At 32.2% G+C, this 13300-nt stretch overlaps 2 protein-coding genes across 8 annotated transcripts in view; one reads left to right on the top strand and one right to left on the bottom strand.

Annotated features, from left to right (window-relative positions):
* SUPT3H (SPT3 homolog, SAGA and STAGA complex component) overlaps window positions 1-13300 on the bottom strand; it is a 382338-nt gene that overhangs the window by 326577 nt on the left and 42461 nt on the right. The gene's annotated exons all lie outside the window — the stretch shown is intronic.
* The window catches only part of RUNX2 (RUNX family transcription factor 2), a 301057-nt gene continuing 293115 nt past the window's right edge, over window positions 5359-13300 (top strand). The window contains exons 1-2 of one of the 5 annotated variants that reach the window (XM_072944886.1): window positions 5359-5485; window positions 5686-5809. In XM_072944886.1, coding sequence (XP_072800987.1) covers window positions 5752-5809 — 58 coding nt within the window. In that variant the 5' untranslated portion in view covers window positions 5359-5485; window positions 5686-5751. The remainder of the gene's footprint in view (window positions 5486-5685; window positions 5810-13300) is intronic. The other 4 variants (XM_072944881.1, XM_072944888.1, XM_072944884.1 and 1 more) reach the window with 4 other exon arrangements.

The following is a 13300-nucleotide window of genomic DNA, read 5'->3' as shown; positions in this document are numbered from 1 at the left end:
AACAGTGACAATTTATATACCAGAATACTAAGAAGAAATTCTTCAAAAGTACCATAACTTAATGGTCTTTCCTATTCTTTATCTAATACAATTTCTATACATTCTTTATCAATTCAAAAACTATTATGTTACCTTACTTAAATCTTTAAAAAACCTACTGTATAAAACCTCAAAATTCATCTAAGTTACTAAGGTACTAAATTCATCAAAATTACTAAACTCTGACAGTTAAGAGCACAGAAGATTAAGATTTATAAAGAGAAACCCCCAAATATATTAAAACCTGTTTATTTGTTTTAAGAAGAGCTCCTCATCTTTTTCACCCACATTATAAAAGAGGTTTACATTTTGCTTTAGACTAACCTCCCTACAGTAAAGCAGACAGAACAGGTAAGCTACAACTAGGTTAAGATAAACAAAAAGAACAAGAAAAACAATTCCTTTGAAAAGAAAAATGCCTCAGTGAACAATTCAAGTCCCATCTGAAACCTGGCAATAAAAAACAACTTTAAACAGAATGTAAGGAAATATACCTGGCTGGGCAAAAAGTTTAAAAAACAGTGGTAACTGTATCATCATTTAACTTATTTTTCCAACTAGATGACAATGTCCTCGAACCTTATTTAACACTGCAACAATTCAACTGAAAAAGAAAAAGGGTGCCTTTTCCAGGAAAGTGAATATCCAAAAAGTTCTCATTACAAGAGTTTCCCCTCCAAGCGAGTCCCACAGCACAAAGGCTCCAATGTACTATGATGCCCCACCGTTTCATGTACTATATTCTCTAAGTACAAAGGTTCCAAAAAGATTAGTTTCACTTTTCCCTAGATATATTTAGCACATTAACTAGTATAGTTGGGATATTATTTTTCTTTGGTTTTGTCAGTAGCATGTTTGATATAAATTTTATTAAGTGGTAGTATATGTAACATTGCATTGTGGGTAGTAGTTTCCTGCTTTACCCTAGCCACATCCTCAGCTGTCACATGAGCATGTTTCCCATATTTTCTGCAAGTTCTCGCCTTTTTTTCTTCTTAGAAAAATGACAGCAATAGAAGACAAATTGTTCTAATAATTATAAGAAACATGAATTATTTATACAGTTACATTAAATAAACATGGGTCACTGTGTACTTCAAAAACAGAGGGGGAAGAAAAGTAATCCTCATAATTAAAGTGGTAAAGTCATGTGAATCAACGTGTTAAAGTAAATTAACACAGGGGAAAGAATTAAAAACTGTTAAAGGAAAATCTCTAATCAGATGCCAATACCATCTAACAAATGGGATGTACTATATCAAGATATAACAATGATTTGTCTTGAATGTTAGAAGTTTCAAACTTGCCAGGTGTTCATTAGTGAAGATTCATGCCAATGTCCTCTACTAGACCCTTCAGAATCTACTCTGAGATTTTATAGAAATGTCAAAACAAGAGAAAGAGAAACCAAAAAAGCCTGTAGGACAGAGGGAAGAAAGGAGGGAGAAGGCGGTGGGGGCGGTGGGGGGTTGTGGAAGGAGACAGAGAACGGGAGAGGAAGGGAGATAGAAAAATTAAGCACTTTCTCTTTGGCACCCAACTTTCACATAATCTCACATTTAGATAGAGAGCTGCAATACTAACCAAATGAAGTCGTTCAAACAATCATGGATATGATAGTGCTTTGGGTTTTTGCATAATTTAAAGAAACAGAGGAAAAAATTCTCATTATAAAAAGTACCAAAAAATAATACCTTGTACGCACATACAGCCACACATGTGTGCAGCTGTGTGCATGGATATATACCCCATTAAAATAAGGAAGTAGAATTAAATCTCTCATAACTATCATAATTTAAAATATTAATAAAACTATATATATTTTACTAATATAAAATTTTTCAAACCAATACAAGGCCCAATAAATGTTATATAAGCTTCAACAGCTATATATCAAATCCAAACATAACTGTCAAAAAAACTGTCACATACCAAGTTGAAATAATAAATTGAGAAAATTCCTTGCTAAAACCTCATAATCAGTGGGAATATTTTAAGCCAAAATAGGATTTCTATAATTTATAAAATTCCTACATCAAACCTATTTTGCTTCTACTGTTTTCAATTAAATGAAAAATAGAACAGCAGCAAATAGAAGTTTAAAATAATCAAAAACTAGAAATGGGTACAAGATTGATATTGATAAAACTGCTATATTAAAATACGATCATTATTTCAGAAAATAAAAAAATAATTCAAAAGATAACAATGAAGATATATGCAGCATTTAAAACATTATAGTGTTATATAACAATATACAATATAAAAAGCTCGATTAATGTTGACAAATTTATTAAATACAAGGTACTGGGGAAGCAAGATAACTACTTTCTGAAATTGTTTTCAAGTTCAAAGCTGTATTTCATTTCCGTGGCACTATAATACATCATTTATACAGCAGACCTAAACTCATTACTTATTTCAACATAGCAAATACTACCATATCCCCCCAAAGAACGAAGTTTTGAGGGTCTTTGAAAAATCAAAAAAACCCCGTGGTTTCCATTTGATTTTAAGCACAGTATAAATCAATAATCAAGAGCTTTATCTGCAGTGACTCTGAGTCAGTCTCTCTTCATCACATGTGGGTAAGCTATTTCTAATGAGACAAACTGTCAATTATCAAATGTGTACCAGTTACCGCTGTTGTTTCTGAATGTTTACCACAAAGTAGTATTTGCTCCAAAGAGGAGAGATTTTCAATTTAGGGGAAAAAAATGTGCATATATATATATGTGTGTGTGTGTATATATATATATATATATATATATATATATATGCCCACACACACACACATGGATGCATGTATGTATGTGTTTGTGTGTGCGTGTATATAATGAATATACAAACTTTAAAGCACATGACCTCACTACCTTTCTCCTGCCAGAATTTGATGGGCCTCACACAAAACAGAAAGGGCATATTCAACAATATCTGTTAAACTCTTAAGCAATCAGAGGGATCACTCTGCCCCCAAAATTATGTGCAGGAAGGCTACCTACAAAAAGAGAACAAGTAGATAAGAGACACATACATGTTAAAAATTATTCAAATACATATAAAGTTAATTTGGAGGGCCTAGATACACTTAATTAAAAAAATTTTAAGGGAGAAAATAGAAAAGTTTGGGTTATAAGATGTCGGGGAATCCTAATGCAGAAACCAAAAACTTATTCTGAAAGAAGAAAAGCATTTGCTTGCCATACTACAGCAGCTAAACTTTTTTTCAGTTGCCTGATTCTGCTGCTATTGTATGTGCATATGGAACTATGTTTGAAAATTCCACAAATTATATACACAAAGCCCTCCTTTAACTTACTTTAGATATTAGAGATATAGATCATACCGTACACCTTATTTATGAAGAATAAATGAATAACTTCTCTCTCTCTTGCATGAATAACTGCATATTAAATGAAGCTTTTACTTTTCAACATAAAACTTGTTTACATACACAATGAGGCATCATAAATCTATATTTAAAATAAAACACCAAAATGTATTTCTGGTTTTTTAATCACTGAAAGTTTATTATGGCAAAGTTGAAGACATTTGAATAATAAAGGATTAAAGTCATTCCCATGTCCTCCCAGCGTATTTTGGGCAAATTATTTTTTGGTAAAGAGACTTATGAACATGTTAGTACATTTATCTCTATTGTATGTAAACCAAAAGTAGATAATGAACTGTGCTAGGATGTCCGCGCAAAGGGATATTTTGGCTCTAACATCGTCCTTACTATTTCCCGGCCCTTACCACACTATACACCCCAAATAATGCTTTGTAATTCACTGTCTCCGCCCACCTTCCAAGTCATTTACTTCGTGCCACTCCTGGTTACTATCACGCTAGGAAGAAGTCAAACATGCAAATTCAGAGTGGCATGGATAAATGGCCAAAAAATGCCTAGAAAATTGGTCTGTTCAGCTTTATAATTTTTGTTGAAAAATACCCCATCGCTCTCAACTGATGAAAACAGGAAGCTCTATTCATAAATATGAAATTCTCTGCCTATGATATATAATCATCCTAATAAGAAAATGAGTTCTATACATACATGTCCAAAGGGGCAAAAAAAGGAGATAGTTCCCCAAAGATGTTTCCAATTTTCTTCTGAATCAGAATTAGCAAATGGAGACGACTAACATACTCTGTGTGCATTATTCCTTACTACACACAGCATTTTGTAATTTATTTCAAAGCTTCTATTATAAACAAAAAATACAGCTTCTGTTAACCCGCTCTATTCTGAGCTTATAAAAATCAGTAACATTGAATAATCTAAGTTACAACATAAGAACTTCACTTCATATTTGTGGAAGAGTTGCTATCAAAGGCTCTGTTAAAGTTAATATCCAAATAAACTTTTTAAAGGATTATACAAAATGAATATACTTCCTTGAAAATTAAAAATTATTACAAGCATTAAGAAAACTAAGACTTAGCCAATAAACTACACTACAACTCTTGCTATTCGTTTTTATAAGATACTCAAACTAGCCATGAGATAAAGGTAAACATAACACAAAAGATACAAATTACACTTCATCTTTATTGTAGGAGCCGGCCTTCAATATCGATCAGACATAAACTAGACAGACATGATTGAGTATCTGTAAAAGAATCCCCAGACTAACACTTTCATGACAGCCAATTACAGTCAAGCCCAGCAAACAGTTTGCAACCAGACCTTTAAAAAGGTAAACTTTTTTTTTTTACAATGAGTTACAGATTCACAAGTTTAAGAAGACAAGAAAAAGAAAAACAGAAGGACTCCAATCACCCAGCAAATAGGAAGCAGACCCCAGAATGTGATACAATCCAAGGATGTAAATTACTGTAAATCATCACTGTTGTTCAGAATTTCACACCGCCTCTTGAGCCAATTTTGCTCACGTCTCCACAGACAAACTCATGGACTAAATAAGAGGAGGCGGCACAAAAAAAGTAGGAGTTGAGGGGGACAGAAAGGACAGCCCACAACTGCAGAGTTCTGCTCCACAAATGCTGAACCTTACAGGAGTTTGGGCTCCTTCAGCATTTGTATTCCATCCAAATCCTCATGAGTCACAAAAATTAAAAAGCTATATCCTTCTGGATGCCAGGAAGGGCCTTACCACAAGCCTTTTGTCAGAGAGAGAGAGAGAGAGAGAAAGACAGACCAAGAGCAGGGGGAAAGCCACAGTGGTAGGCAGTCCCACTGTACTGTGAGCACCGTGAGGTCACTAACCACATGACTCTGTCTCTCCAGTAATAGTGCTTGCAAAAAAAAGGAGTTTTAAAGCTTTTGCTTTTTTGGATTGTGTGAATGCTTCATTCGCCTCACAAACAACCACAGAACCACAAGTGCGGTGCAAACTTTCTCCAGGAGGACAGCAAGAAGTCTCTGGTTTTTAAATGGTTAATCTCCGCAGGTCACTACCAGCCACCGAGACCAACAGAGTCAGTGAGTGCTCTCTAACCACAGTCTATGCAGTAATAGTAGGTCCTTCAAATATTTGCTCATTCTCTTTTTGTTTTGTTTCCTTGCTTTTCACATGTTACCAGCTACATGATTTCTTGACAGAAAAAAATAAATATGAAGTCTATGTACTGAAGGCATACTGTAAAACTAAAACAAGGTTTGGGTATGGTTTGTATTTTCAGTTTAAGGCTGCAAGCAGAATTTACAACAGAGGGTACAAGTTCTATCTGAAAAAAAAAGGAGGGACTATGGCATCAAACAGCCTCTTCAGCACAGTGACACCATGTCAGCAAAACTTCTTTTGGGGTAAGTGTTATCATATTTTAAAATCCTATAAGAGATGAACCTGTTAAACATAAAGGTATGTTTCTCGGATTAACTGCTAGCTTTTCCAGATTACATTATACTAAAGAGCAGAATAATGCTATTTTGTTGCACTAAAAGTTGAAAAATGAAATTGCTGTACAAATCTGCATTTGGCATCTGTAACTTATCTACTTCTCGGACTAATGACTTGAAATAGAAAAAAATTAAAGTATCTCACATTAGTCTAAAGGTTTTCCAGGGTTATAGAAATGAAGTAGTTGAAACAGTAAAGGCAAGTTTAATCTTCTCATTAACCCTCACTGAAATAAAATTAGACACTAAGTTAATCAAAGTATTGTGAAGTATTCATGTCAGCAGCTCCCAATATTTGAGCAAACTATGAAAAGGAAGCAATTTTACAAAATAACAGACCACAGAATTATCTCGGCATTATACTCTACCGTATGAAATAGAGAAATAAACCTGCAGTATAACTAACATTTTAACTAGCTCAGCTAAAAGAAATCTATTTATAATTTTAAACTGCATTATAAGATATCTGTATAAGTTTGTTTCTAAACATCTTTCCATAATCAAAGCATATATTCAACCGAAGTAAAATTATGATAAGGAGGTAATAGCCATTTTTAAAAGATTTTCTAGTTGCCCAGGATATCCAGGATATTAAAAAGCTCACAGAAGTCTTTAAAAACTGACATGCAATTATAATTTTCTATATAATTTTTATTTGCATTTACACACTATTATCCATATGGAGAAGTTGGTATGAACACATAGCAAACACTGAAACCTCTAGGATTCTTTTAATCATATTCTTGGACCCACCAAAATGAGTATCGTTTAGTCTCATAAAAAATAAAACTCTGTAAGGATACTCTGCATGATTTAAAAGAGCCATACCAATTAAATCATGCTGGACTTTAAAAGAAAACAGGCATAATATAGTCCCTTAGTATTTAATTTCAATTCAGTGTTGATGCACAAAAGTAAACTACTTCAACATTCATCAGCTAACATGGTATTATAGTAAAATATCTAAACACTTACAAGATTTTCTTTATGATGTCCAACATGCTCCAACTACAAGGCAAGTTTATAAAATTTTCTTTTTATCCTTTAAAATAAACCCTTTTGCTGTGTATACCTGTATTAACTTTGCTTTATAACTTACAACTAACGATTGGAGTTTCCTTTACTCCTCCTACTTCACACATTTTAACTGGCTACCAGAGGATCAGTCTGACTTTCGGTCAAAGAGAAATAATTAAACCTGAAGGAGAAAAAAGGTTTCTCTTAAAAGGGTGAGGAAATGTACTTTGTATTTTACCCCAAAAAATGTAAAACTGCTGTAGTGACTCTCTCAATAGCTCTAAGTGGGCCCCCTCAGTTCTAACACATACAGTATAATAATCACAGATTATTTTTTTTACTTTAATGGTAGGTAATAAGCATTACTGTAAAAATTTCTGCATTAAGGAAGCAGAACATATATACAATTAGACTGCATTACAGCTTATATTATAATTATAGCTAATACATGGGAACTTCTGCTGTTCCCACCCGAGATGAGGATAAAAAATGGTTAAAACTATTGTTCAATGGAGGCATAACTTGAAACAGGCATCTCAAGCAGTTAAGTTACTCTTCACAGAATTACTCCATTTTAAAAGAAAAATAGATTTTTAAACCAGACTGAGAATAACACAAGTTTCAAGGACTACTTCAGCATTCAATGTAGTTATTAACATAGTCATGTTAAAATGTTCTTTATCCTATGAGGGAGTCTTTTATTTCTGTGACATCCTTAATAACTACTTCTACAGTAAAATTTTCAGAACTTGACCAAGTTTCAAATAAGACAGACTAGTGAATTAAATAAAGATCATCTTCTATCACATGTCATATTTTTTAGATATCATAACTAATTCTTCCTCTTCTGAAAAGTGGCATTTATCATTTCCCACTTTTAAATAGTATTGGAGAGCCTGGGTAGAGAACTTAAGATGAACCCACCACACCGGGCTAATTACAGGTGGGTGGTGGACATCATGTATACGTTATCATCACACTGCAAACATTTCCCCATTCTGTAAGCTATCTGAAGGCTGAAACCTCACTTCAGGCTTTAAATCCTTACATAATGACTATCAAAACAACCTCATGAAATGGCAGAAGTATGTGCTCTGATTCTGTCAAATAGTTTTAAAAGTTCAGGCTCTTCCTAGGTGAGGGACAAAGCACACACTGACCAACTGACTTACCTCAAAATAATACGTGAAAAGGGGGGGGGGGGTGCGTGTGTCTGTATGTGTGTGTCAGAGAGACAGACAGTGAGACAAAGAGGAGAGAAAGTGTTTCAGTGTTCTTGCTTTCTCAGCATACTATTTATCTTGAATTAAACAAGAATTTTCAATCTGCTCTACTCAAAATCTGTCCATTATTTATCATAAATAGTCTGTTAAAATGAACTCATGTAGTACCTTAACATTAAGAACTTATTTATGAAAATATATCAGCTGACAGACTGAATTTTTACATAAAACCTTTGTAAGTGACCATAGTGCCTGACTGAACATGAAATGTGAACACTGATTTCCAAAATAATAGTTGTGGTCATAGTAGTGATAATAATTTTATAGTTTCAAGATTTAATAGTGACAAAGTGCCAGAACTTGCTTCTAAAATAAGAGACCTGAATTCCAAACCCAGGGAGATGATTTAAAAAGTCAGAGGACCACGCCTATGTATATTAAAAGCTAACAGTGTTTATGCAGTTCCCAAAGATTCATATTATAGGTTATTATAAATTATAATAATCCTAATTTTACATGAAAAATTGGTAGATTTCACTTGTAAACATTAAAATATTTTAAAATGTAAAAATTTCAAAGAAATCACAGAAAAATACTTTTAGTCTGTAGGAACCTCCTGATAGTCTCTAAATCACACGAAAGGCATGAAATACTCCTGGTTACATTATATTTTAGTTATTTTAAAAAGAAGAAAAATTAATCTATTCAATTACACCCTTCAAACTAATCACTGATAGTCTGACTTGTTTAAATCAGTCATGCTGAAGTTAAATTCAGTAAGATAGAAATGTTCCAGTTTATTAAAAGAACACTGAAATATTTGATGGTTAAATAAACTGCAGAGGGGGGAAAAAACTAACTCATTGAAGGCACTAAGATTTTATCAAACACACAGAATTAATCTTTATTGAATAGAACCATTCACAAATCAAAACTCACTGTACTTCAATACTTTCAAGCAGCGCTAATCAATTACAAACCTTTTCTAGTGCTTCAAAACTCATGTGCTTTCAATTTTATACACTGGTGGTCCTCAAGTGCTGTATTGGGGCTGAGTTAAGACATTCTGTATCACAACTTTTTTTTCAACAAATATTCATCTAGAGGGCTTTTTTTTTTCCCTCTCAAGAGCTGCTCACATGAAAACTGTGGTAATATTTTTATACTGTACTTCTTTGTTGAAGCAAAAGGTTAGGGGTTACCTAAATACCTCAACTGTATATACAAAAAAAGGAAAAGGTAAGTATTCATATAAAAAAATCCAATGGGACTGGATTATTTATTTTTGCATTTCCTATGATTAATGATGCACCCATGCATACTTGAAAGCTGATGGCAAAATAAGGTAACATCTCAAATTCCTCTCCAAAGCATACAAATACCAACGTTCCATGCTGTTCTAACCCTTGTTCCAGGATACTAAAATGTGACAACTCTAAGTCAACAGTGACATCATGGAAAAGCTCCTCAAAAGCATTGAGATTACAAATGCAATTACCTAGTAAAAGTCTTCAGAGGTATTTTTACATTAAAGGGTTCACTGGAACAGTCTACCTCTGCAGTGCCTCTCTTTAAAAATAATACACATATGGTCAAATAAACAAATAGCTTCAATATGAGAAAAATCTTTCCCGCAAACAATAAAATTATAAATGTGACAAAGCATAGCTATTTTTTCTAGTCAACTGCCATGAGGCATTAAATGAAGGCCAGCAAAATCAATGCTAATGTAGGCAGATTTCCTAACAGGTTACTCAAATGCACTATTTTTTCTCTTATAACAATGAATTCAACTGAAGATAAAATTTTATCCAAAAAAAAGAGAAAAAAACCTGACCTGTATCTCACATAATAAGGCTCACAATAAACTCCAGACTCGTTCTTTTCTAAAGAGTAAAATATTCTATCAGTCTAAAATATATGGAAATTCTTCATGAAATCAGAAATGTTTAATGTTTTAAAGCAAATTTTTAGAGAGGGAAGTCTCACATGATGAAAATATACACCTTAATACAATCTATTGCTGTTTCAAAGTTTATGGAATTTAGTGGATATGTATTTTGATTAATGTGTTGCAATTTTGAAACATAATAGGGAAATTCTATACCGTATTCAAAGGGAGTTTCCTTACAATTTTAACCACAGTTGGCCACAAGCTTTTGTCCATTCAACAACAAGCACACATAAAACAAGCCATACAGTCTCACATAACTTATTAAAGATCTGTATAGCAATTGAAATTAAGTGCTCATTTATTACATTATATACAATATCTTCATCTTATGTTGTATTCTTAGGAATTTCTCCCTTTTATATTATATACTAAGGACACAGGATTCAAGTTTGGAAGAGTATTGAATGTAAGCAACACCATATCAAACATTTCAGATGTTTACTGTTGTTGAACGGGATCCTTTTATTAATAAATAAAAACCTCATAATTTATCATGCTGTATAAAACAATTCCCAAATAAAATGAGCTGTAGAATTAAGAGTTATACATGAGCATTTAATACTTACAGTGGAAAAAAAATTCATTACTCATAAGTCTCCTATAAATACCCTATATTCTTATTAATAGTCATAAAGCTAACATCCAATATATAGTCTAGGGCTAAAAAGCATATCAAGTGTGATTCTGGCTCTAATTAAATGATTTTCAATTTTTAAATCCAACTGTCCACAAAATAAGGAATTCTGTTCCACACAGACATACATTAAGTGAATGTAATTTTAATAATATTTAAGATTTTTAAAATTATTATATTGATGTCAGAAAATTGACCAAGTGACATTATTCTCAGACATGCATTTAAGATTACGGTGGCAATCAGTTTAAAGACTGTTATCTGCACTACTTCTACTGCCGTCCCTAAAGAAATTATACACAAGAGTTACATTAAAGAAGTGACAGTGACAAGGATAGACAAGTGACAAGGTATCTTCATCCTATGCAAGGCAAATAATTTTTACTACAAAATTAAGTAAATTAATTTTATTTTACTTTTCACTTTTTACATCAATTATGTCTACTGAAATCATTATGCCATCAACTATAAAAATACATTTACATAAAATGCTTAGTTAAAAACTCGAAAATGTGAAAGTTCCTTGAAAATTATATGAAATGTAAGTGTGCCAAACCTTTGTTTATATATTCCTTATTATCAGATAATCCTTTTAGTCAGATGTCTTACAACTAAGTCCATTTTGTGGTTCAGTAAAAGTAAAAAACAAACAGAAAAGGAAATAAAGGAATAATGCTAGCCAAATCACAATAACACTTATCAGTAAGGTTTTAAAACATGTAAATACATTGTATTTCTTTAGAAAAATTAGAGTAACGGTGTTGCAGTATTTCACAGAACTTTATATGGACACAGACTTATTTTTATACAGAAGCTAAATATCTGTCACATTTATACAACTTCAATTTCTTTCATTTACCAAAATTTTAATATGTAGTATACGAATTTCCCTATGTATATGAATCCATACTCACACACACACATACACACACATTAAAGAACTGGGGATAATAATTGTAAACCAGGAAAAAAACAATTGTAAATTATTTAACTGAGGTATTGTTTGCAGTTGTTTTGGAAAGATGAGCAATTACTATTTGTATGTATACTAACAGAGAAATGCTAATCCATAAAATCAGTAACAGATTAGGCATCTACTGGGAAACACAAGATAAAGATAACCAAAAACTAAACTCGTAAACACAAGGATGTTATTTTCCAGTTATACATTTAAATAAATTATTATAGTTCACAAGGGAAAATATGAATGTAATTAATTTGCTAACAGATCTCTATTTAAGCACAATACCTCACAGAACTCTGGCTTGGAGCTAAACAGGTATATTTCCTATGTACTTACTCATGGCCCATGTAACCTATGTAAACAATTTAAATTAGGCACTGTGATTTTTAATTTGGTTATTTTGTTTTGATAGTAATTATTATAATTAATTTCATTTTTAAGTTCCGCTACTGAGCTTCCCAGTTTAAACTTCAAATTTCCAGGATAATCTTTTTAAGTACAAAGGTATTGTTACTTCTACCAAATGATTAAAAATTACTTAACTGGATCTAAACAAAGTGAATTCACTGTGAAGCTGAAAATTAAAATGGTGCTGAATTTTACAATTAATATTTTAACCCACTGGCTTTACCGTATTAGTGTAATTTGATCCTAGACACATGAGTATCCTTTGGATACAGGGTGCAGATTCCCTTTAATCAATAATAATTTTATTGTAAGATTTTTTTGTAAAGATAGCTCAAAGAAAATTATTTTTTGAAGTGAATTCTCACTTTATTTCATAAACATCTATCAGATTACAGAAATCTGCAATGTTATACTACCACAGAAAGAAAATTTTACCCTAATAATCTACATTATATCAATTACTGTGTTTTTCCATAAAATGTTTAACTGTAAAAGTATGTAAGCATTTCATACTAAGGACCTTAGTAACCAATTCAAAAATATTAAGACATTATAAGAAGATACCTACAAGAAAACTGCCATCAAGATGGTACTATACCTACATCAGGCAGGATAATTGGTTACAAAAGGTAATCTAGTAAGATTAATTTTTTCTCCCATGAAATTTGTAAAGCTTTTAGGTAATTCAGTTTTTTAACAAAATGCAGAAAAAAGCTGCTACTGCTCTTACAGAGTTCAACACAAAAATGAAAATATTTAAGAAGATAATCCATGAAACAGATACTACTTACAAAGACAGTGTACTACAGTACATTTGTAAAGGAATATAAACATGAAAGTCAGTGTAATCCAAAACTTTGATCATTAATCCAGCGTTCTCTCCAAAGCAGAAACTCCTCTTTTTCACATTATTAAAACTCCAGTGTTCACACAGAATTCTTTACATCCCCTCAGTTGTTAAAACTAAACACACACTGTATGTTCTCTCTCTTTCTGTTTTAGGAGGAAAACTTGTAACATTTTCAAAATTCTTTATCACTAGCATCCATCTTATTTTAAAATATTAATATCTTATTATCTAAGCTAGATAGAGACAACTGGTATTGTCAGTAGAACATCATTCTTGATTTGGTAATAAAGATTTTAAAATACATTTCCCTTATAGTATGTAGAAGCATACTGCAGAATACTTTAGTGC

The sequence above is a fragment of the Vicugna pacos genome, chromosome 20, assembly GCF_048564905.1.
Source record: "Vicugna pacos chromosome 20, VicPac4, whole genome shotgun sequence".
Lineage (NCBI taxonomy): Eukaryota > Metazoa > Chordata > Mammalia > Artiodactyla > Camelidae > Vicugna > Vicugna pacos.
The sequence above is the reverse complement of the archived record's forward strand: the minus strand, read 5'-3'. Positions and strand labels throughout refer to the sequence as shown.